Source organism: Erinaceus europaeus, chromosome 1, assembly GCF_950295315.1.
Source record: "Erinaceus europaeus chromosome 1, mEriEur2.1, whole genome shotgun sequence".
In the NCBI taxonomy this organism is placed as follows: Eukaryota; Metazoa; Chordata; class Mammalia; order Eulipotyphla; family Erinaceidae; genus Erinaceus; species Erinaceus europaeus.
Genome location: NC_080162.1, coordinates 73,027,090 through 73,053,006, shown reverse-complemented (window position 1 = coordinate 73,053,006; position 25,917 = coordinate 73,027,090). Strand labels below are relative to the sequence as shown.

Sequence of the window (25,917 nt, the reverse complement as noted above, 5' to 3'; positions counted from 1 at the left end):
AACACTGAAACACACTGACTACATTCAGATCACTTGCCTTGCTCACTTTCCAGAGGTGAGTAGGAATCCAGAGGCTTTTGTCAACTATTCTAGATGATATGTTGTAAATTATTTGTGATCTCTTCTGGCATGTAATAATTAGCACAAGTAGAAACCCAAAAAAAGGTGGAAGGGAGTTGGGAGGTGGGGTGTACTACACAGGCTCAGAGGTCAAGTGCATAGGCCTTGGAAGCAGATCTGTGCCTCTCAGGCATCAGGTTTTGCACTGTAAAACAGGTTGATACGGGACATTAAGTACTTGTGATGGCTGAAGTTATTATACAACTCCTTCCAAAGCAAGCCATTAGAAAGTACAAAACTCCATTGTCCTCATTCTGGTTTTTAATAGTCAAGCTGACAATAATTTGTGGTTTTTCCAGACCCATTTTCAGTTTCCATAGTTACTTCCACCCGCTGGAGGAAACATCGTGGCAGATACTGCAGAGCCACCAGAATCCTGCTAGTTTGACATCGGAAGCACCAAGCCAAGTCCCTTTCTCAGGATATGTCTGGATGGACACTTCAAGCCCTTCCTCACCTTTGGGGAGTGATGTTGGTTCTCGACTTAGGTGCAATCAGGAAAGAAAGTGACAGGTGACGACTACTTGGAAAATGTATTGAGACACATTATGATTCAAAATCAGGAGATTCTAAGTTAGTGTTGGTTCTACGTCTGTGGTTCATTTAACAGAGAGGTGAAAGGCTAATATCGAAGACCACAGTAAGCCTCCTCTCTCAAACTTGCACAGAGTACATCTGTTGGGAAGAAGGAACTTCACCAGACTGGGATTACTGCTTTTGTCTCATGAATCAGAACTCAGCGGGGCACAGAAAACTGAAGTGGAATCTGCACACCAAAGCCATGCAATGACATTAGACTCACCCTCAAAATTTACTTAGCAGAAATCTGCAAAAGCTAACACAGTAGAAGGTACTTGGGGCATAAGGGGTCTCCCTCTTCTTCAGTATTTGAATAGCCACCTATCATTAGTGATCAGTTCAGTGACATTTTGATTTCCCTCCTCTTTTAGTTCATCGTATCTTGACTCTGAAATGCACTTGGGTTGGCACAAGTTGTTTCCAAACTGGAAAAATAAAAATCCCTACCACCTTAGAATACTCAGCCTTCTACATATAGAATAAATAAGGACAGGGCTGGGGCAAGCAAGTATGGTTATTTAGAACCTCAATTGGCCAAGGACCAGGAAGCTTGAATTTCCCAGGGGTTCAGTGAAAGGAGCAAAAAGAGTTTTGCTTATTTTGCCTTAAATGGTGCCTGCATCTAGATCTGACGCCATACTTGAGGGAATCGCTACTTGGTTTTATCTGAGCAAGATTTGTTCTTGTGGGAGTTAGCAGCCACAAAGCCCCTCTTTTTGTAAGTCTCCCTACTCCCTCTATTATAAAGGAAGAAATTCTCCAGTAGTCATCTTGGTGGTGGTGGGTAGACACACATGTGGACAGTATTGTATGCCAGAAGCAATTTTTGTGAAGAAAGCATGGAAGGAAGGTTCCTTTCCAGATGCCCAGAGAGAAATATTTTATACAAATGAATCTGTTTCAATGGGAGAGGTTCCATATAACATGCTGGTGATACTCCTTCAATTTTTTTGGTTGGTTTTTTTTTTTAATTTTATTTTCTTTAAAGTCCATTGATCATCACAAAAACCCAGGAAACGCAACTAAAGATAAAACAAATGTCCAACCAAGATCTAAGAACCCAGAGCTACGGAGAGGACGTGGCACTGGACTGCTGGGTATGTGGGAAAGGGTGGGAGGGGCAGTCCCCATAGGGCTGCTGGCTGTGGGAGACATAGGAGAGAGGTGAGATGCCCACTGGGGCTGGGAGGTTATGTTAACCGCTGCACAATGACGGCGTTGAGAAGATTGGCTTCCTTCAGGGTCTGGTTCTCATCAGCCAGCTCTTTGTTTGGGAAGGTGGTCATGAGGACAAAGCTGGTGGCAGCCATGGCTGGCCGGGCATCCACAATGAAGAGTCGGATATCGCTGATCCTGGTGGAGTGGGAGTGAGTATGGAGGTAGGTAAGCAGTGTCCTTTTATGCTGTCAACCAAACCCCTGCCCCCAGCCTGCAGAAGACTGCAACATGTGCCCTTCCTACCCCACCCTCTTTCATTTTGGAAGCTTACCGGATCATGGCACTTTACTTGCCTAAAAACCTGAGTTGCTCCCATTTTCCTTATGATAAACACCAATATGCTTACTGTCATCCCAAGGTCTAATCGTAAATCCACCCTCCTTCCACTGTTCTCTCCCACATTTGAGTTCTTCACTATGCTGTGTTCCCTGTACACATTTGCATTCCTCTTTATAGAAGCTTCTTTGCCTGATGCTTTTCCTGTAAACTTAATCAAACTTCAAGCTTCAGGTCCAATGCTACCTCCTCAGGAAGCTTTCCTCAAACTTGTTTCTATTCCCCAAACAAGCTTGAAGCCAAACAACACCAGGATGATTTGACTGTCTGTTTCTTCTTGCAGACCATACCTTCCACAAGATAGAAAGTATATGTCTTTTTTTGTACATTATAAAAAGCACTTAATGAGAAAAACTAATGTAGGTTAGTAAATTTTAAGTGCAGGAACTACTTTTCTAGACACTATGCTAGTAATTAATTATGAGAATGTATAATCTGGAACTAGCTACAGTGCATGAAAAAAGGTATCTTTCCACTCTTATGCCTTACATTTCATGCAATGTATAGTTGGCACATCGAAAGGCCTAACTGTCCTAGATGCATCCTAAGACTTTCTGTAGACTGTTCATTAAGCTATTTATAGTAAGTAATTAAGAGGGGTTGCCCACCAACAGGGGTAGGAGAGTAGCAACCATGCCGAAATGTTAGACTTAATGGGTGAAATAAAGCAAAGGCAAGAGTAACTCAGATGAGTGTTATGGGTTAATTCCTTTAAATACCAAGCGCCTGAAGTATACTTAACTAATGAGAAACATTTGAACAAAGCCTCCATATCCTGGGATTTGTGTCACAAGTTCATTTCACATGTGAACCCTACCAAGGACTGTCAGGCCATTCATTGGACCCACATGTAGATCATGGTTTACTTGACCTATCATTGATGAATTTAGACACTGCTGATCTAGAGAAAAGATTGACCAATCATTACTGGTGATAATGTTCTCCCAATTAATTTTTATTGCTCTGTGCCTTGGTTTTCCCATCTTTAAAATGAGGACTATAGAGCTGTTTTGGTCCAGTCCAGACTATCTGAGATAAATGAGCAGGATTCTAGAATTCTCAAAGAGGATGTCAAAACAAGAGACCTCAAATAGCTTCGTGGTTTTCAGAGGCCCTGTGGGTTAGAAAGATGGATGGATTCTAGTACTCTATCAACTACAGCAGTTCTAATTTTATCTATTCTGTACTTGGGCTTTAGGACAAAATTTTTCTTTGAACGAAGAGTTTGGTGGGGAACAGTAAGATAGCTCACCTGGGAAAGCACCAGTGCTGACATGTGCCATGACCCAGTTTTGAGCCCCCAGTCCCTGTGAAACTGGGAGAAGCTTTCTTTGGTGTTGTGTTATGTCTCTCTCTATCTGAAAAAGTCAGCTCAGAGCAGTGAGAAAAAAAAAAAAAAAGTTCAGTGTCTTAAAATAGCCCCGAAGAATCCAATTCTCTAATTGAATTCCTAATTTTACCAATGAGGACTTCAGACGTATACATTTTTCCAATTCCATTGTGTCTTTTGAGGGGAAGATAAGAGTACCAGTTAGCATTTCTTAAGAATAACAATCTCCCGCTTCCTATTCGTCATAGGTGTCTCTGGGTCCCTCTTCAAGTAAGTTAAGCCAGACAGTATAAGGTACCTGTGACTGTGGTTAAATTTTTGCACCAGCCTTCCACCATCAGCAAGCCGTATTTGGATGTTTGTAGTAGGCTGTGACTCATCGATAGAGATGGAAGAGCTAGCTTTGGCTTCATTTTCTGCCTGTTGGGCGGGAGAGCTGGTACTGAACACCTGTGGAGCAGTACTGAGGAGAGAGTATGGAATCAGGATTAGAACAGAAATTAATTTCCTCTGGTCATTACTACCTTAAAAGAGTATTTTTAGCAAATCAAATTGAAAGTGTTGTCTCTGAAACTTTAGTTCCTTGACTTATCTTCCCCTCAAAAGGAAGGTTTCAGAAACTATACATATTAATGTCAGCAGCCTTACAGTGTATTAAGGATCTTGATAAGGCCCAGAGATAGCTCGGCAGAGAGGGTACATACCTTGCCATGGTAGGGCGCAGGCTCAACCCCCATTACTGTATGAGATAGATATCTGGCTGTCTCCATCCAATAAATAAATATAATAAAAATTTTAAAAAGAAAGAAGGCAGCCAGCCTACCATTACCTTTAAGGAATGGCTGAGTCACCTGTAAGCAGAGAGGGTCCTTCACAATGGGACAAGGATCTGACAGCTATCTATATAAGAAGAATTTCTTTACATCTCCCTGAAATACCATATAATGTGCCATAGGGAAACTGAGTCTCATTCAGATTGAGTCTGAATCACTCAAATGCTCACTTCCTTTATAGTGGGAATATGTTGGAAACTAAGGTGCTTTTTTGCTGTAATTCTTGAGTCTTGAGATTCTATATCCTTTAAAAGTAAACATAAAGAGACAACTACAGAAAGCATGGAAAACAGCCAGTGCTCATCCTTAGAAGTGAGCTTCCATCTCCAAGTGCATGCTTGATATTTGCTATTCAAAACTGAATAAACGTAGTCTTATTCAAACTGTCAGATTAGATTCTCTGGGAACAAATGAAAAAAACAAATCAGGAAAAATGTTTAATGTAACTTAAAATAATTTTTTTGAATTTCTGAATGGAGAACAACTTAATTCATTCACACATTTCATTTTTTGCCACTAGAGTTAATATTGGGGCTCAGTGCCTGCATGGATCCATCCTTCCTGGTGGTCTTTTATTTTTTGGATAGAGGGAGATGGAGAGAGGGAGAGAGGGAGAGAGGGAGAGGGGAAGAGGGGGAGAGAGAGGGAGAGAGGGAGAGGGGGAGAGGGGGAGAGGGGGAGAGAGAGAGAGAGAGAGAGACAGACCGAGACCTGAACACTGCTCCACTGCTTATGAAAATTTCCCCCTGCAGGTGGGACTGGAGGCTTGAATGCCATGTGGGAGAACTTTGACTATCAGAAGAAACAGTGATTGCCATAAACAAATCAAGAAATGATAGGTGTCAGCAAGGTTGTGGAGAAAAAGGAACTTTGTTAAACTGCTGGTGGTTATGAAAACTAGTGCAACCCCACTGGAAGACTGGATAGAATGTCCTTAAATAAATGAAAATGGAAGTACTTTATGATCCAGTGATACCACTCTCAGGCATTTATCCAAAGGATACTAAAACTAATTCAAAGGGACACATCCACCCCCCTATGTTCAAAGGTGCAATATTTACAACTGCCAGAGTGGAAGCAGCCTAAATGCCTATCAACAGATGGCTGCCTAAAGAAGTTACGGGGCATATATTCCATGGAATACTACTCTGCCATCAAAAAGATGAGATGTCCTTTGGGACAAAATGGGTGGAATTGGAGATGATGATACTGAGAAAAATAAGTAAAGAAATGAAAGACAACTACCAGATATGAGACATCTAGAGATTAGATACACATGAACTTGGTGGGGGGAACAGAAGTATGCAAACTTTTCTACGATTTGTGATAACTATAGTGGTTATCTTTGGGAGGAGGGAGGGTAAGGATACAGAACTTTGGTGGTGGGTGTGGTGTGGAATTATACACCATAAACTTACAATCTTGTAACCTATTATTACACACACACACACACACACACACACACACACACACACACACACACACACACACACACACACGACTAATAAATCAATCAGATCCGACCAGGGATTTGAATGCAAGATTAAAGCTGTGACAGAAAACATAGGCAGAAAAACTCAAAGAAAATGATAAAATGAGTGTCAGGGTAAAAAAAAAAAATAGAGCTAAGAGCTGCTATAATGGTGGAGCTGCAGTCTATACAGATCACCAAAGCCTGTGAGCTTCCTTGGATCCTGAACAATGCTGCTGCAAGGTTGACTGGAAGGGAGAGTAGGATTCTTTATTTTCTCTGTTGTCATATTTAAACCTGAAAATGTGTGCCTCAGCTCTAAGTGATGAGGGAAGAAATCACTGTCCTGAACACCCTACACTTCTGAATCATGAGTTACCATTTCCTGCTTCATCTGACTGCTCACTGTGAGGCAGTGCTGTCTGCTTCACAATAATTGGAAGGATAAGCACTTTTATGAGCTCCATTTTACAGTGGAGCAGACTGGGCTATACACTCTAAAGATAACTGTTAAGTTATAAGTGAAGAAACCTAACTTTTAACTCAGGGCTATAAATGCTCAAGTCTACATCCTTCTTGCCATTAAAAAAATGTATCAATAGTAAAGTTATAAAAAATGAATTACCAGCAGTGACTGACATAGTGCCATTCCCACAAGGTCTTCTTACCTCCCCAGTTTCTGACCCTCGCCAGTAAAGGCTTTGAAGGCTCCCTTGGGCTTCACAAAATCTTCATCCCGATGGTCCTCCATGTCCAAGTTCACCTGCCCACCATGAGCTAACCTCCTCAGCTCTGCTGGTACCTCCCTGTGGAAAAGGCAATAATGATATACACAAAGCAGGATGGGAGTGACAGTAGTGGCTATAAGTGCAGAAGAAGTTTCTTAGTGTCAATTGTGAAAACTGCTAGGTCTTTACAGGGGCTGGCAACTCTAGTGGCCACCCGTCTCCCTCCTACTTCCCCCTTCCCTCCTCAAAGCCATATCAAGAGACCCAAATCTAATCTGGTGACTTTGTTCTGCTCTAGGACCAAGAGTAAAACAGAACCACAAGGTTTCTAAAGTAGATCTGTGAATTTCTTTCTTTCCTTCAATTCTTTTTATTTTCATTTATTTTTTTGCCTACAAGGTTACTGCTGGGGCTCAGAGCCAGCACTACAAATCCACTGCTCCTGGGGCCATTTGTTCCATTTTATTGGATAGGACAGAGAGAAACCGAGAGAGGAGGGGGAAATAGAGAGGAAGGGAGAAAGACTGACACCTGCAGGCCTGCTTCACCTTTCCTGAAGCTTCTCCCATGTAGGTGGGGAGCTGGGGAATTGAATCCGGATCCTTGCACTTCATACTATGTGCACTTAACCAGGTATGCCACCGCCTGGCCCATATCTGTGAATTTCTATCTCAACTTGAGCCAATTTGTTTTAAAAATATTTACTTCTATAACGCACAAGGATCTGGGTTCAAGCCCCTGGCCCCCACCTGCAGGGGGAAAGCTTCATGAGTGGTGAAGCAGGTCTGCAGGTGTCTCTCTGTCTCTCTCTGCACTATTTCCCCCTCCCCTAACAATTTCTCTGTCTCTATTCAAATAATAATAATAAAAAAAAAAAAAAAACTTCTTGGGAGTCGGGTGGTAGCGCAGTGGGTTAAGCACACGTGATACAAAGCTCAAGGACCGGCATAAGGATCCCAGTTCTAGCCCCTGACCCCCCACCTGCAGGGGAGCAGCTTCACAGGTAGTGAAGCAGATCTGCAGGTGTCTGTCTTTCTCTCCCCGTTTTCCCCTCCTCTTTCCATTTCTCTTTGCCCTATCTAACAAGGATGACATCAATAACAACAATAACTATAACAATAATAAAAAATAAGGGCAACAAAAGAGAAAATTAAAAGAAAAAAAAAGACTACAAAGTTTATTTAAAAAAAAAAACAACAACTTCTTGAAGGCTGGGAGGTGGTACACCTGGTTGAGCACACATATTACTTTGCATAAGGACTGGGTTCAAGCCTCTGTCCCTGTCCCCACCTGCAGAGGGAGTGCTTCAGTACTGAAACAGTACTGCAAGCACCCCCCCATGCCTTTCCCTTCCCTCCCTCTCAAGTTCTCTCTGTTTCTGTCCAAAATAAATAGTAATAAAAAAGTTTACTTTTTAATAAACAATTGGATCAGTCTCTTCTTTCTCATCTGTCATCTCACTCACTGATATGGAACCCTGAAGGCTTTATTGCTCACCCTCTGCGGATCGATTCCAGAAACTGGGCATTGGCTGGGTCTTGGTAGCTTCTAAGTTCACCACTGTCCAAGCTGAATCCAGTCTTCCAAAGTTTCAACACGACATGAACCTATGACAATATAAGGTAAAGAATCCAAACATTGTCAAGAACTGTTAAGTATGTGGTCCGGGAGGTGGCACAGTGGATAAGGCGTTGGACTCTCAAGCATGACGTCCTGAGTTCAATCCCCGGCAGCACATGTATCAGAGTGATAATCTGCTTCTTTCTCTCTCTCCTCCTATCCGTCTCATTAATAAATAAATATTTAAAAAAAAAAAAAAAGAACTGTTAGGTATACTAATGTGAATCTGCAAATTAGCAGATTTTCACTATTTTGCTGTCTTGTTACTAAAAGACAAACATATATTTTTACATACAAATAACCAATTTATATACTACAATGTTAATTTAAAGTAAGGCAACATGCCACAGGTTGAGAACAGAGCTTTTGAATTAAGCAGACCCAGCCCTGCATCTTGTCTTTGCTAGTAAAGTGGCACTGAGCAAGTGACTTGGTGAGAGCTATAGTCTCCTTTATTTGCGGAGTGCTAGTATACTTGTTATACAGCTCATGTTTTGCCAAACTACCTAAGCAAATTTAATCACAGATCATTTTGTAGTGAGTAAAAGTATAGCCTCAATTTTTATAACTCCCTAGATACATTCACAGAAGAGGTTCTAGAAAACTAAACACCAATAAACTAGTAGCTGATGCCTCAGGTTGTTAGGACTCTCTTTCTAAAAAATATTTTTATTTATTTATACATTGCATAGAAACGGTGAGGAACTGAAAGGGAGAGAGACAGAGAGAGACCTGCAGCCCTGCTTCATGACTCGTGAAGCTTTCCCCCTGCAGATGGGGACTGGGGGCTTGAATCTAGGTCCCTGCGCACCCTAATGTGTGCGCTTAGCCAGGTGTGCCACCACCAGCCCCAAGGTTGTTAGGATTCTTAATCTTTTTCTTGCTTGATTTAATTTTGGAATACGACCCACAATGCCTAAAAAAAAAGAAAAGAAAACATAGGAGGGGCCAGGTGGTGGTGCACATGGTTAAGCGCACATATTACTGTCCATAAGGACCTTTGGTCCCCATCTGCAGGAGGAAAACTTCACAAGTGGTAAAGGAGGTCTGTAGGTATCTCTCTCCATCCAAAAAAAAAAAAAAAAGGGAATCGGGCGGTAGTGTAGAGGGTTAAGCACACGTGGCACAAAGCGCAAGGACTGGCAAGGACAACATTGAAAAACAACAATGGCAACAAAAGGGAAAATAAATTAAAAAAAAGATATTATATATATTTATGAACTAATGGTTACAAATGTTAATAAAAAATATTGAAAGCATGGTATTAATGAAAGAGCCTCACCCAAACTTGTCTAGATAGTATGATTATACTGGGGGGGGTACTTATGCAGAAGGTAGGGAAATGGAATTAGACAACAGTAAAGAGCAATTTTTTAAAAAGTTGTATTTCAGGTCTCCTCTGATGGTTTGAAGACCAAGTTCTTTATTTGTGTCCTGCCAAGAGGTAACTGGATACACAGTCCCTCTGAGAGCTATGACATGCTTAGAAAACTCCATTTGACTATTCCCTTTGCTCCCCCCCCCCCAGGGTTATTGCTGGGGCTCGGTGCCTGCACCACGAATCCACTGCTCCTGGAGACCATTTTTCCCCCTTTTGTTGCCCTTGTTGTTCCAGCATTGTTGTGGTTATTATTAGTATTGTTGTTGTTGCTGTTGTTGGATAGGACAGACAGAAATAGAGAGAGGACGGGAAGACAGTGGGGAGAGAAAGATAAGAGACCTGCAGACCTGCTTCACCGCCTGTGAAGTGACTCCCCTGCAGGTAGGGAGCCGGGGGCTAGAACTGGGATTCTTAGGCCGGTCCTTGCACTTCACAAGTGTGTTTAACTGGCTGCGCTACCGCCCGACTCCCTGCTCCCTTGTTTTTTGGCTTATGGTGGTGCGGAGGATTGAACCTGGGACTTTGGAGCCTCAGGCATGAGAGTCTGTTTGCATAACCATTATGCTATCTACCCTCTGCCCTGCTCCCTTGTTCTTTTTTTTTTATTATTGGGGTATTAATGTTTTACATTCAACAGTAAGTACAATAGTTTGTACATGCATAACATGCCCCAGATTCCCATATAACAATACAACCCCCACTAGGTCCTCTGAATCCTTCTTGGACCTGTATTCTCCCCACCCACCCACCTCAGAGTCTTTTACTTTGGTGCGATACGCTAATTCCATTTCAGGTTCTACTTCTGTTTTCTTTTCTGATCTTGTTTTTCAGTGCTCCCTTGTTCTTAACCCGATCTACAACTCCGAGATGAGAGTTGTTTCTCTAGGAAGCACTTTTTTTTTGGTCTCCAGGGTTATCACTGAGGCTTGGTGCCTGCACTACAAAACCACTGCTCCTGGAGGCTATTATTTCCCCTTTTGTTGACCTTTATTGTTGTTGTGGTTATTATTATTGCTGTTATTGCTGTAGTTGCTGTTGGATAGGACACAGAGAAATCTAGAGAGGAGGGGAAGATAGAAAGGGGGAGAGAAAGACAGACGCCTGCAGACCTGCTTCACCGCTTGTGAGGTGACCCCACTGCAGGCAGGGAGCTGGGGGCTCTAATGGGATCCTTACGTCGGTCCTTGCGCATTGCGCCATGTGCGCTTAACCCATTGTACTATCGCTGGGCCCCCAGGAAGCATTTTTGTACAAGGACAACAGTAAGGGCACTGCTTTTGCTGGCTTCCTTTTCAGAGGTTGTTATTTCATGCCTATTATGTGATTAATCTCCTTCGAAAAATGACAACAGTCAACTAGCATTGCAAAGGAAGACCAATGTTTACTCACATCTTGGCTGGAATGCTGCCTCCTTTCTCCTGCCACATAGGCAGACTCTTCCTCTGGTGCTGCCCCAAGGCGGTAGCCACCCCCTGCAAACGGCTAAGAAAGACAAGTTCAAAGATGCTTAAGTGGTGAATGGATAGTAATTCATAAGCAGCGATGTAGCACAAGCTTGTTAATTACTATGTATACTTTCTGTGGGTATCAAACTCAAGAGTTACAGGGTCAGACAGTAATACAACTCAGAATAAATTCATTATTCTGTGAGCATGGGGTTGTTGGTTGTGGTTAGGATAGGAGCAATGCTTCTTGGATATAGGGAATAGTTGCTACTAAGCTCTAATTACAGCCATATGGGAATCTGGGTGTAGTTAGCACTGAAGAGTGTTTTATTTCCTTGATAGAAATCTAAAGTTTATGTAAAATAGATGGCTATTAACTCTATTAATTAAGACACTGAGGAGGTCAATTTGGATAGTCTAAACAATACATATTTGCAGGATTTGATCTAGATCACAGGCTTGAAAACTTTGCCCTAAATCTTGATTTCATGTTAATGAGTGAGAGAAACTGTACTGTTCTGCACACAAGACCATGGAAGCAAATAAAAACAACAAAAGCAAAAACAATTTAAGTCACCACTGAGGTAAAGAAGGCCTCCTCTCCCCCTCCATGCTCACTCTTGGTTTACTGGTCTCTCCAGGGCTCTTGGTCACTCGCTCCACAGCTACGGCTCCGTGTTCCTTGGCACCTTTAAAGAGATCATCCACCAGCTCATTGGGACTTCTCTTCCTGGGAGGGCCAACAATCTGCTGTCCACTTCTCTCTGAGCCTCCGGCATAAAACCTGTGTAGAAAATATACATCTAACACCAAGCACACGTAGAAAACATGAAAGAGCGTGCACCAGGCTATGGGTTAGGTGCTGGGCACAGAGGCGAAGGGTACAATGCCCATGTGTAAGGAACTTACTGTAGATGGGGACACATTTAAGGAGGCGAGGCAGGCATAATGCAGTATGAGCAGCAATAGAAGGCAGTAAGTGGTGCTCTGGGAAGACTGAGCTGGGGAGGACAGTCAAGGCTTCCTAGAAGGGTGTCTTCTGGGCTGTGTCTTAAAGATGAGGATGAACTTATCAGATGAAATCAGGGAAGGGCATTCCAGGCATGCAAGACAGCATGTCACTCTGGAGAGTTCCAACTGGGCATCATCTATCTGCTGGCCAGCACCTCTCCAAGAGATAGCAACTATGGTCATGGTGAGAAATAGCTACTACAAGCAGCTCGGGATTAATAGTAGCAGTGGTGTGGTTAGTACAAGCTGCTAGGCTCCAGTGTGGCTTGCCTCTAAGTGACTCTGGGCAAGATAGTGCATTGCCCTGTATCTCACTTCTAGTCTTTGAAATGGGAGAGAAGGACACATGCCCTACCTACCTGCTCCTTAAGTCAGGACCGTGAGGTTCAATTCAGCAGATGTATGCAAAAGAACAAGCACAGAGTAACGCACACATGTGAGGTGGTGTGTATAGTACCAAGAGCTCACCCAAACCTCACTAACATACACTGGGGGCACTAGGGAGAGGGTATTGGCGATTAGAGAAGCTCAAATCCAAGCCCCAAAGTGCCCACACACCAGGCAAAGCACAAGATTAAGTTGGCACTTTTTAACCTGGGTCTGAAAACCAATAGTCATATTTATTGTCTGATGTGCTTTCTCCTTAACACTCCTATCCCCAGATATGTCAATGAGTGGCATTCTTGAGTGTGGAGAATGGTGACTCTATAAAAATTAGCCTCAATCTTCCATTTCTTGACACTCCCTAGAAAATGTGAGACAAAGCTGTAGGCCTTGGGAAAGACAACAGTTCCAGTGTTATTTTAGGTCTGAAGTGCTGAGGGGACAAGGAGGTAACTGGGATATGAAATAAAGCAAGGTTGTTGCCTAGAGAATGTGACAGAATGGAAGGGGAAAGAGAAGGTCATTTAAGTGTTGGACATTTACATACTTGCTGTCATTGTCTTTCAATCAAGAAGTGTAAAACCCCAGAATTAGCATTGATTCCTGAATCTTGAGTGTACCGAAAAAAGATAGTATAAATGTCACTATATGGATGAAAACAGCCTAGAACACATGTAATTTCTCAGTCCACTTCCCAAAGAGTGAACATAATGAGGCAATTGCATTTTTATAATGGTTATTATATGACATTCCTTAGGAATGTTTGAAAGACCAAGGCAAATCCCTTGGAGAACAAAACCCATGAAAAGAGGCAACAGCCAGTCATTCTTCTTCATCGTTGTTCAGTGGACTTTAAGGTCTATATTAAGGAATTTCAAAGTTTTGGCTTAAGAACTGGAAGTCTGGGGCTGGTAAAATAGCTCACTTAGATAATGGGCTATTTTATCAAGTGTGTGACCTAGGTTTGAGACAGCCTCTACAGCACTGAAGGGAGTTTGGTGCAGTGGTTTTCTTTGTGTCTATCCATCTGTTTCTCTAAATGGGAAACAAGTCAAGAAAAAAAAAAAAAAAAAAAAAACAAAGCTAGAAACTTGTTAAAATATTCATGCCTGCAGGGGCAGTAGCATAATGCTTATGCAAAGAGACTCTCATGCCTGAGGCTCCAGAGTCCCAGGTTCAACCCCCCCCACCACCACTATAAACCAGAGCTGAGCGGTGCTCTGGTTAAAAAAAAAAAGAATGGGGGTCGGGCGGTGGCGCAGTGGGTTAAGCGCATGTGGCGCAAAGCGCAGGGACCGGCGTAAGGATCCCGGTTCGAGCCCCGGCTCCCCACCTGCAGGGGAGTCGCTTCACAGGCGGTGAAGCTTGTCTGCAGGTGTCTATCTTTCTCTCCCCTTCTCTGTCTTCCCCTCCTCTCTCCATTTCTCTCTGTCCTATCCAACAATGAATTGCATCAACAAGGGCAATAATAATAACCACAACGAAGCTACAACAAGGGCAACAAAAGGGGGGAAAAATGGCCTCCAGGAGCGGTGGATTTATGGTGCAGGCACCGAGCCCAGCAATAACGCTGGAGGAGGAAAAAGAAAAAAAAAAAAGAATATATATATATTCATGCCTGTGACCTGGTATTTCCATTTCTAGAAACTGTTTTTCAAGAAAATATAGTCAAAGACTAATATACAAAAGCATTCACAGTACTGTTATTTACAAAGAAAAAATAAAAGAAATATAAATGTTGGACAGCCCATGTGATGTAATTTATTGAAAATGCTTATAAGCAAATTCAATGGCCTGGAGAAGTGTTTAAGTAGTAGTATTAAGAGCTGAGAAGATACTCTAATAGTTATACCAAAAGACTTTCATTGGGAGTCGGGCGGTAGTGCAGCGGGTTAAGCGCAGGTGGCGCAAAGCACAAGGACCGGCTTAAGGATCCCAGTTCAAGCCCCTGGCTCCCCACCTGCAGGGGAGTCGCTTCACAGGCGGCGAAGCAGGTCTGCAGGTGTTTATCTTTCTCTCCCCCCTCTTCCTCTCCCCTCTCCATTTCTCTCTGTTCTATCTACAACGACGATGACATCAATAACAATAATAACTACAACAACAATGAAAAACAAGGGCAACAAAAGGGAAAATAAATAAATACATAAAAAAAAAACAAACAGGCTTTCATACCTGAGGCACCAAAGGCCCTACATTCAATCCCCAGCACCACCATAAACCAGAGCTGAGCAATAATCCAGTAAACACAAAATACACATTAAAACTAACAATTTTTTGGGACCAGGCAGCGGCGCACCTGGTTAAGTGTACACATTACAGTGCTCAAGGACCTGGGTTTTAGCCCCCAGTCCCTACCTGCAGGGGGAGAGCTCCATGAATGGAGAAGCAGTGCTATAGGTGTCTCTCTCCTCTTTTTAAAAAACTATTTATTTGAGAGTCGGGTGGTAGCGCAGTGGGTTAAGCGCAGGTGGCACAAAGCCCAAGGATCTGCGTAAGGATCCCAGTTCGAGCCCCCGGTTCCCCACCTGCTTCACAAGCGGTGAAGCAGATCTGCAGGTGTCTCTCTTTCATTCCCCGTCTTCCCCTCCTCTCTCCATTTCTCTCTGTCCTATCCAACAACGACGACATCAATAACAACAACAATAATAACTACAACAATAAGAAACAATAAGGGCTACAAAAGGGAATAAATATTAAAAAAGTATTTATTATTGGATACAGAAATAGAGAGGAATGGGGAGATAGAGAGGGAGAGAGACAGAGAGACACCTGCACCCTGCTTTACCTCTCATGAAGCTTTCCCCCTGCAGGTGGGGACCAGAGTCTTGAACGTGTGTCCTTATGCACTGTAATGTATGTGCTTAACCAGATGTGCCACCGCCTGGCCCCTCTGTCTCCCTTCTCCCTCTCAATTTCTCTCTGCCCTATCAAGTTAAATAAAATTTAAAAAAAATTAAAAAATAACAATTTAAACAATTAAAAATAACAATTTAAAAAAGAAGTATTAATCCTATTAGAACAACAAAAAATAAAATTATCTGAGCATCAAGTAAAATACAATATAAAACAAAGAAAAATAACCAATACACTGATGCCTGATTACATATCTCCCAATAAACCTAGATTAAGAACAAAAGAAAAAAAGTAACAGGAGATAGGAATTCTTTGAGAGTGGAAGTGAGGCTGCCTCTAGGCTATTACCCACCTAGAGTTGCCCACAGTAATGGTTAATGACAGCAGCTTGTTCAAACAATTTTAGTGACTTACATTATCACTGTGAGTTATGTATTATTATGGACACTCCTGTGTATTGGGTGTCCCCCCCCCCCCCCATCAGACACTCACCTCTGGCCTTCCTCCTCTTCCTCATCCTCATCTTGGTCATGAATGAGGTCTCTGAAGGATGTCACCCTATTATCGCTGAAGACACAAAAAAGGAGCAAAATGATCTCATGGAGTTAAATAAATTTAACTCCCATCTCTTTCTGGCTAATGAACTGAAGACACAAGAACAGAAATAGAATCTATGTAGAAGGGTTACCTCTCTAAGTATATATGCGAGACAGTGGGAAATTTATTTAAGTCAAATAGGACTGAGAATTATAAAACACTTCTGTATAGTAAAAGGAACTTTATTTATGCTCTCCTCTCCATGGAGGGAATGGATAGGGTCTGTAGTACTTAAAAACTTCATAGTGAGGGGGACTAGGGGTGGCAAACATGATACAATATGCAAGGATCTGGGTTCAAGCCCCTACCCCTCACCTACCTGGGGAAAGCTTCACAAGCAATGAAGTGGTGCAGCAGATGTTTCTGTCTCTCTACCTCTCTATTTCCTCGTCCCTCTCGATTTGTCTCTATCCAATAAATAATTAAACTATAAAAAGAAAGATTTACAAAGAAAAACCAACTTAATAGTGGGGGGGTAATTTTCAACACTTATTTTTTAAGTACTGAGGGAATGTATGTCTGCAGGCACTTAATTGAAAGCTCAGCATCTCTAAAGATGATCAGAGTGGGTGAGGAGGTGGCACAATGGGTAAATCACTGGACTCTCAAGCCTGAGGTCCCAAATTCAATCCCTGATAGCACATGCACCACAGTGATGTCTGGTTCTCTAACAATCTTAATAAACATACACACAAAAGATGATCAGACACGTTACCCTTCTGTTACTTATAGGCTCATGCTAGAAAACAATCCATTAAACATTGTGAAATGAGGGCTATGACAGAGGCTAGCACACGGAACGTGTGAACACAGAGCTGCATTTTCAGAGAGGGGGTGGGAATGGCGGCACATTAAGAAAAGCTTCCTAGAAAATGCAACATTTGGACTGGGAGCTGAAGAACTGGTAGATAAGGATGGTGGGGCTGTGGAGAGATGGGAGCAGCAGGACCTGACAGGAAAGCAGCCCATCTCTCCACAGCCCCACCATCCTTGAGTTAGCTAGAAGCAATACTTTGGGCATTCACTGACCTTTACATGACATTGTTCAAAAGAATCCAAGTGAAGAAATATGTACTAGTACCTTAAGAGGCTAATTCCACTCATTTGTCTTCTCAGATATAAAGCTTAATATCTATAGGAGGAAAATTCTCTCTTCCCGTTAAACACCTTCAAATACATATGTGCACACACACTTGAGCAAACCACTTACTCTCGTTATGAGTCTGATACTCTCCCCTGCCTCACAAAGTTCTTACATCTGGATTCTGATGGCGTCTGATACAGACTCTACTGCCCACATAGTTGGCTCCATCTCAACTCTGCCTGCGCACCATCTTGGGATGCTGAGTATGATAATGACATTGTCTAAGACTTCATATCTTCCTCCTGTTGATTGCTTGTGTCCCTATTTATATACTTTTAGTTTTTAAACTTTATTATTATCTTTATTTATTTACTGGACAGAGACAGGCAGAAATCAAGAGGGAAGGGGGTGATAGGGAGAGAGACAGACAGACACCCGCAGCACTGCTTCACTGCTTGCAAAGCTTTCCCCCCTGCAGGTGGGGACTGGGGGGCTCGAACCTGGGTCCTTGTGCATTGTTAACACGTGTACTCAACCAGGTACACCACCAACCAGCCCCACATACTTTTATTATTTTTCTTATGTGATGCTGGAGAGCTATACTCAGGCTCTCAGACATGTAAAATACCACTTAGTCACCTTGCTGGTCCAACTTTTCTTTATCTGTTTTTAGAATGAGAGAAAACAAGCATGTAAAGCAATCCTCTACCTTCTGTGAATTCTCCAGGTGCTTCTATGTGGCGGCCAGGATGAATCTAGAGCCTTACTCACAGGAGGCAAACACTCTACTACTGAACCAACAATTATTTATTGAGGAGGGGGGAAGACCAGATTAGCACTCTAACATAGTCATAAGAATGGCAGATCTTGTTTGTTTGTGCAGTCAAGTATGTCTCTGCTGCAGGGATCTACCCTCCAGCGTTCTTAACATTATAGTGTCAGCTGCTGCGCTACAGTGACCACTAGGTTTTGCCCATGTTAGTTGTTATGCGGTTAAGCCCAGGGTCTCTCCTACACAACTCTCATATTGTTAAGCCACCACCTCACATGCAAATATAGATAATCATAACATCAACTTCTTAGATATTCTGTGAAGACGAGTGTTGTATGCTTTAGAGTACTACTGATACCTCACAAATCTCCTATATAGCGGCCTGGGTAGTTGTTAAGTAGGTAAGCTGTTGGACTCTTAAGATAAAAGGCATTCTAAGTTCAATTTGCCATCACATGTGCCAGAGTAATACTCTGGTGTTCTCCCTCATAAATACTAATCAATCATTAAACTTTTTTTTTTCTTTTTCCAACCAGGGTTATTGCTGGGGCTCAGTGCTGGCACTACAAATCCACTGCTCTCAGCAGCCTCCTCCACCTCCCTTCTATTTTTATTAGCTAGGGCAGACAGAAATCCAGAGGGGAGGGGGCAATAAAGAGGGAAAGAGAGAGAGCGAGAGACATCTGCAGATCTGCTTCACCACTCATGAACCATACCCTCTGTAGGTGGGGAGCAGGGACTCAAACCTGGGTCCCCATGCATGGTAATGTGTGTGCTTAACCAGGTGCACCACTGCCCAGGCCCACCCCTCCCCCCAGCACTCTGGTTTATGGTGGTGCAGAAGACTGAACCTGGGACTTCAGAGCTTCAGACATGAGAGTCTTTTTGCATAACCATTATGCTTTCTTACTCCCCCCCCCCCAACACTTAAGAGTAAGGCCCATGAACCAGGAGAATTATCTGTGAGACTGAGAAATCTATATACCTTGGTTCCATCTTAGATTTCCTGAATCAGATACTCTGTATGGATTGCTCAAGAATCTACTTTAAAAAGTTTTCCAAGCCATTCTCATGCACATGTGAGCTTGAGAGCCATTGCTCTGAAGTAATGCTCCCAGAGTCACATCTTGGCTGTCCTGGGATCGTTATTAATTTCAGAATACTTTGTCTCCACAAATAAGCAAAATGATTTAGGTATTTCATTTTTTTCAGCATCAAAATTCTAGTACTTATATTAGCCTGAGACCCTAAAGTGGCACAAAAACCCTTTCTGAAATCTGTGGTGACAGAAATGCCATATCTGCACTGTCTAATATGAAAACGAATCATGTGTGCTTCACAGATCACTTGAAATGTAGTTAGTATAAATAATGGTTTCATTTAATTTTAATTAACTGATTTAATTAAATGTAACTGAAATAGCCACATGAGATTGCAATTATCACCCTGATTAGTATAATTTCAGAGAGTCAGAAGACCCTGAAATTTTAAGAAATTATAGTTTTGTGGATGAAAGAAGAACAAATAAAGAAACTAACTGTGACCCGTTGCTTGACCTTATCCTAGGTACAGGGGTAAAGGCTGGACAGAGAAGTAGTATATGGTAGACTTTCATTTTGACACTCGGGCTTCAATTTGTCCTAGTAGTAGCTCTGAGTTACTCAATTTTTCTTTCTTTTTTATTTCTCCCTATTTAAAAAATATTTATGGGGGTTGGGCAGTGGCGCAGAGGGTTAATTACACATAGTACAAAGCAAAAGGACCCGCACAAGGATCCCAGTTTGAGCTCCTGGCTCCGCACCTGCAGGAGGTCGCTTCACAAGTGGTGGAGCAGGTCTGCAGGTGTCTATCTCCCCCTCCTCTCTCAATTTCTCTCTGTTCTATCCCGTAAAAGTGGAAAAAATGGCCCCCAGGAGTAGTGGATTTGTAGTGCTGACACTCAGCTTCAGAGATAACCCTGGAGACAAAAAAAAAAACCCAAAAAACCCAAAAAACAAACAAAAAAAAAACACACCACAAATATTTTTAGCTAGACAGTGAGAAACATAGACACAGAAAAGACCAGAGCACTGCTCAGCTCTGGCTTATGGTGGTGCTGGGGTCTGAACCTGAGACCTAGGAGCATTAAACATATAAATCTTTGCAGAACCATTATGCTGTCTCTCCATCCCGGCTTTTCTTTCTTTCTTTCTTCTTTTTTTTAAATATAGAGACACAGAGGTAACAAAAGAATGAAAAAGATCAACAGTACTGAAGCTTCCTTGAACCTGGATTGTGTCCATGGTAAGGCAACACATTATCCAATTTACTCAATCTTTCTAAAACTAAGCATCCCAACCTGTGAAGCAGTGATCATCTTACTCCCAAAGCTATTGAAATATAAAAAGAGAACACAGGTGAGAATTTCTGGTAGAGTTAGACAGATAGTAAAATATCAACAATGGAAGGGGCTAGACTGTGTCTCACCCAGTGGAGCGCACATGTTATAATGTTCAAGGACTCAGGTTCAGGCCCCAGGTCCCTACATGCAGGGAGAAAGCTTCACAGGTGGTGAAGCAGTGCTGCAGGTGTCAGTCTATCTTCACCTTCCCCCCTCAATTTCTTTTCTTTTTAACTGTTTTTTCTTTTTCAAAAATTATCTTTATTTATTGGATAAAGACAGCTAGAAATCAAGAGGGAAGGGGGTGATAGAGAAGGATTAAGTCAGAGAGATACTTGCAACACTGCTTCACCACTTGTGAAGCTATCCCCTCGCAGGAGGGGACCAGGGACGTAAACCTGTGCTCAACCAGGTGCGCCACCACCCGACTCTCTTCTCAGTCTCTGTCTCTATCAAAAAAAAAAAAAAGATGGAGCCAACATGCACCATACTCTAAGCACCTTGTATCAAATCATTTGACTACCCAACATGATAGGCACTATTATTTCCATTTAATAGGTGAGGAAGTTACTGACATTGTTACCTTCCCAAGATCACAAAATCCTAAAATGGCAGAATTGGGGCTGGATCCTAGGCAGTCAGGTCTAAGCACAAGCTCTAAGAAATCTCTGGTTCAATAAGACTTAGGAATACTAACAAATAAAAAGGGGTATGAACAGTGATTGAGGTCAGAAGCCATTTCAAGTTTTCCTCAGTTTTTTTTATTTCTGACATGCCAACGTCTCAACAAGTACCTGAGGTGGCTAAGAAAGGACTCATACCACAGGAATGGCAGTGTCTCTACCAGCAGCTGCACGATCTCTTATCCTAACAACCATTTTCTTTTTTTAAAAATTTTTTAATTATTTTTTAAAATTATTTATTTATTCCCTTTTGTTGTCCTTGTTGTTTTATTGTTGTAGTTATTACTGATGCTGTTGTTGTTGGATAGGACAGAGAGAAATCGAGAGGAGGGGAAGACAGAGAGGGGGAGAGAAAGACACCTGCAGACCAGCTTCACCGCCTGTGAAGGGACTCCCCTGCAGGTGGGGAGCCGGGGGCTTGAACCGGGATCCTTCTGCCAGTCCTTGCGCTTTGCGCCACGTGCGCTTAACCCGCTGCGCTACCGCCTGACTCCCTCCTAACAACCATTTTCTAGGCAGGAACACTCAAATGTGCCACCACTGGACACCTGGCAGGTTAGTACCTATAAATAATTAAAAGATCACTTGCCTATTACCTTTCCCCTCTGGAAATGGGAGGTAGGGAAAGCAGTGAGATCTAAAGGGAGTGTTTTTTCCAAGACAGGAAAGTTAATGTAAAGTTCGGATGACCTTAGACAGAAATACAATCTATCATCTCACTTGGAAAGGAACACTAGATCTGTATTTAAACCCAAATAATTTTCCAGATGCAAACATATCAGAGAGTAGAAGCAAATCTTGTTAAGGCATAGAAGACAGTTGTAGTTTAGACACATTTCTAAGAGGAGGCCTTGCCTCATAGAAAACCATCAGTGTCCAACTCTGTAGATCACTAGAGTGGTCTGCTGTGGGGTTGTAGGAATCAGGGCGGCTGGGCCAGGGGACACAAAAGAGGATAATCGATTTGGGAAAGGGTGGCTTATGTGGGTTTATTTTTAAGACAAAAAAAAAAAAGAAAAGAAAAGGCACCAGAGGATCAACTCAGGCCCTTGCATATATATGATAACTGAGTAAGTTCTTGGGCCCAATTTTCTCTTTTCAGTGGAATGAGGGTCCTACACACATGAGTTCACTGCCCAAGGTCACTTTTTCATACATGGTGAATGTGAGAGTGTGTGTGTGGGGGGGGGGGGGGCAGGGATGGGAAGGGAGACAGATGAGGAGACACCAAAGCACAGAAGATTCCTCAGTTGCTACAGCACTTCCAGGTGTACTAGGGCTCAAAACTTGGCACCCCACCTGGTGAGCTGTGTTCTAGCCTTTGGATTTTGGTGTTTTTTTTTTTTTTTTTTGAGAAACAGCCAGAAAGGGTTAGACACACTATACCATTCTGCCCTCCATGGAGCTCCCCTCGTGCCAGTTTGAGCCCAGTCTTCACACAGGATAAGGTATGTGCTTACCTCCTGGACCCTTCTCTAAGACCCCTTAACAGGTCTTGATAATGGGTATCCTAAAATATTTAAAAGTTTCTAAAGTAATTTGGCCTCGTATTTTTTATCTACAAAACCCATGAAAGTAAGAAAATGACTCCTCATTACCACTGGAATTATACCCAAGGAACAATAATTAAAGTTAACCCTTACCTGGGGGCTGTGCCTCTGGACACTGAACTGGGGGTTGCCTGTGAAATGGTCACAATGTCATCATCCCCTCCATCCTCATAAAAGCTTGCTAGGGCAATCTGAAACAGAGAGGCAACAACTTGGGATTCTTAAATGGGCTTTCATCTAACATTTACCTCTTGAGTACAAAGAAGCAAAATCACAAAGCTATGATCTCTTATAGGTGAGGTTGTATCTGTGGGTCACAGAAAACTACAGCAGAAAAGCCAGTTTCAACTATTAGTCTTGATATTACCTACTAAAGGCAAAAAGGTTGGTTTATAATGTGTGCCCTTAACCAAGTGTGCTATCACCTGCCACCCCTAAAAAGATAGGTTTGTATGAAGACAATTCTTATTTTATTAGGACATGTGACCTAGTGAAGGCAGTGTATGTGTAAAGACTTTTTTTTCAGGAATTTTAAACTTTATTCAAGAAAATTGAGACTATTCACTTATTATACCAAGGGGGGGGGGGAGAGAAAGAGACCATAAACAACATTTCTTTACATGTCACACTGATCTGAGAGTAATTCTATATTTAATTCTTAAAGAACTCATATGACAAATACTGCCTTATCTTACAGCTGTATAGAAACACTGAGAAGTTAAGAAAATTGTCCAAGGTTACACAGTCATTAAAGAGTGGAGTCAGGTTTGATCCCAGGCAGTCTACTGGGGAGACTACACTTAGCTTTGATGCTCTATCCAGGAGTAAGGCACTGTGGGGTAAGTCCAGACTGTGACTTGTCACTTTCTCTGAGGCCCGTTTTCCTAACCTGTATAAAGGTGATGTCCATCCTGCCAATTCTGCACGATGGATGAGGGAGGGTTCATTAACATTTACGCAGTCATGCCTATTCCAAAAATAAAGAGATAAGGGAGTTGCTGGACTGATTATGGTTGTGCATATTTGTCTCAGACTAAATGGATTTACTAAATCATTGATTTTGCATAAAAAGAAAGAACACAGAGGCCTCCAGAGAGAAAAAAACCATGGCTCACTAGTCCTTATAAGAGAAAGTGAGGTTTCACAGGGCATAGTCTGCTATGCGTTATGTGTCTTCATGGACTATAGCCTGCCTGCCTGCCTGCCAGAGGCAGGGTGCCTTCACAGGACCTAACAGGCCTGCTAGGAGGCAGTGTGCTATCGTGAGACAGGAAGGAGCTGACACTGCCCGGCAAATCCAGTCACATGCATGAGCTTCATGGTATGACAGGTCTGATGGCCAGCCATATCTAACACTGTGAGCTTCTGGGGGCTTCAGAAAAATGCTGGATTTTCTATTTCTGCTCCATATGGAGGCTTCATGCTTTGGCTCTGTATAGGCATGATGCCTCACGCTTTTTCACCACTGGAAAGAAATCCAGATGGTGGTGTTCAAAACCAAATCTCCTTCCTTACTATTGGCGGTGTGACCTTGGCATATTATAGTTTACACTCTGTGCTTCCAATTACTCACAATGCCACTGGCCTCCTTTGATGTTGCTAGGGTTAAGTGATCATATGTAAAGCCTGGCACAAGGTAGCCGAATGCAGGGGCTTTGGAATCAGAAAGAATTGGGATTCAAATGCTCTCTCTTCCCCTTGAGAATGAGGTCTGGGCAAGTTGTCAACATCCCTAAACCTCAGCTGCAGAACACAGAGGACCCAGGTTCAAGCTCCTGGTCCCCACCTGCAGGGGGAAAGCTTCACGAGTGGTGAAGCAGGGCTGCAGGTGTCTCTCTGTCTCTTCTGTTCTCTATCTCCTCCTCCCTTCTCAATTTCTACCTCTATTCAATATTAAATAAATAAAAATATTTTAAAAAAAGGTTAGCCGATTTAAGCAAAGCAGTCAAAACAGTAACCAGGTTAGCAGTAAGTACAATAAATGCACATCTTTCTAAAATGCAGACTAGATAAACACATTTACAAAATTCTTTCTACAATTAACAACGGAGTGACTTTTTGGGGACATATTCTTATTTTTTATATTATAGTATGTATATATATGTGTATATATATACACATATATGTTATATATATACATACATATAATACACATATATTTTTATCAGAGTACTGCTTAGTAGCATTCTGGTTTACGGTGGCAGGAGGGATTGAACCCAGCCCCGCAAAGCCTCAGGCGCGAGAGTCTTTATGCCTTAACCATCATGCTATCTCTTTCACCCTGTTTGTCTTATTTTCACGAGAGAGACAGAGCCTGGAGCCCTGGTCAGCTCTGGTTTATCAGTTCTGGAGGCAGAAGAGGGGCGGGACTGAACCTGGGGTTTTGAAGCCTCTGGCATTAATTTAATTTATTTTATTTTTTTGCATAACTGCCACACTCTCTCCCTCGCCCTGGAGTGACTCGTCTGCTCCAGGCAGCTTCCTGGGAACTGCGGATGCACAGTGAACACAGAACGACGCCCCCTTCCCCACCCCCAACCCCACCCCCACCCCGTCTGATTTCCGTCAATGTCAGTGGACGGAACGAGCCGCGGCCGCATCGCCGGTGGATGATGAGGACACTTCAGGGGGGCAGATGTGAGGCGAGGTAAGCAACCAAGAAAGCGCCAAGAGGCTGCAGCCCCGCGGCCCGCCGCCGCCCGGCTGCTTCCCCCGCCGCAGGAGGGGGCGTGGGCCGGGCCTCCTCCGCGGTCCGCTGGGCCGGCCGCGCGCGACTCCCGAGCCGAAGCCCCGAGCTCCCGACCGCTCCCGCCGGCCACGCCCCCCGCGCCTCTCCGCGCGGCTGCGGCTGCGGCTGCGGCTGCGGCCGGGACCCAAGCGGCGCCGACTCTGCGAGCCGCGGCGGCCGGAGCGGGACCCGCAGCCGGCCGCGTCCACACGGCAGCCCAAGCTGGGGGCGCGCGGCCGGCCGCCCCAGAACCTGAGGCCCGAATCGGGCCTCGGCCGGGCGCGATGACTGTGCGCTTCAGACACCATCAGGCTGAACGCGCCGGGTCCCCCGCGCCTCACTGGCCCTCGACCCGCCCGCCGCCGCTCGCCTGGCGGCACTACCTGCAAATCCCAGCCGGCCGACTCAAGGAAGAAGCGGGCCCGGTCCTCCTCGGCGCCCGTCACCGTCACGAACTCCCTCATCGCGTCCTGTCGCTCCGCCGCCATCTTCGTCCAGTGCAGCCCCTAAACCGCTCCGTCGCCGCCGCACAGCCCCAGTCCCGCAGCCGCGTTCCGCCGGCCAGTTGGCCTGGCCCGGCACCTTGGCGCCCGCCCGCATGCCCCGCCCTAAGCGGTGTCTCATGCAAAAACCTCCGTGCGGAAAACTGTGCCGCTCAAGTGCCCTCTGGCGGCCGCAGCAAGGATCGCTACCTATCTGCTGGGGTGGGAGTTTGGAGAAGCGGGGACAGGTCTTCCACTTACGTGTGGGACGAGAGGATCCCTAAAAGAAGTCAGACTCATACTTACTTCATTGACTCCCTCCCCCATTTGAT

At 43.6% G+C, this 25,917-nt stretch overlaps 1 protein-coding gene across 1 annotated transcript; it reads right to left on the bottom strand.

Moving 5' to 3' along the window:
* Window positions 1-363: 363 nt before the first annotated feature.
* On the bottom strand, window positions 364-25,917 carry NSFL1C (NSFL1 cofactor). The gene is made up of 9 exons (XM_007523031.2): window positions 25,487-25,917; window positions 22,469-22,566; window positions 15,802-15,876; window positions 11,680-11,845; window positions 11,006-11,098; window positions 8,113-8,222; window positions 6,556-6,693; window positions 3,882-4,046; window positions 364-2,052 (listed from the first exon to the last, which is right to left on the bottom strand). Exons 1-9 carry the CDS (start codon window positions 25,589-25,591, stop codon window positions 1,890-1,892), a joined length of 1,113 nt encoding a protein of 370 aa, XP_007523093.1. The 5' UTR covers window positions 25,592-25,917; the 3' UTR covers window positions 364-1,889.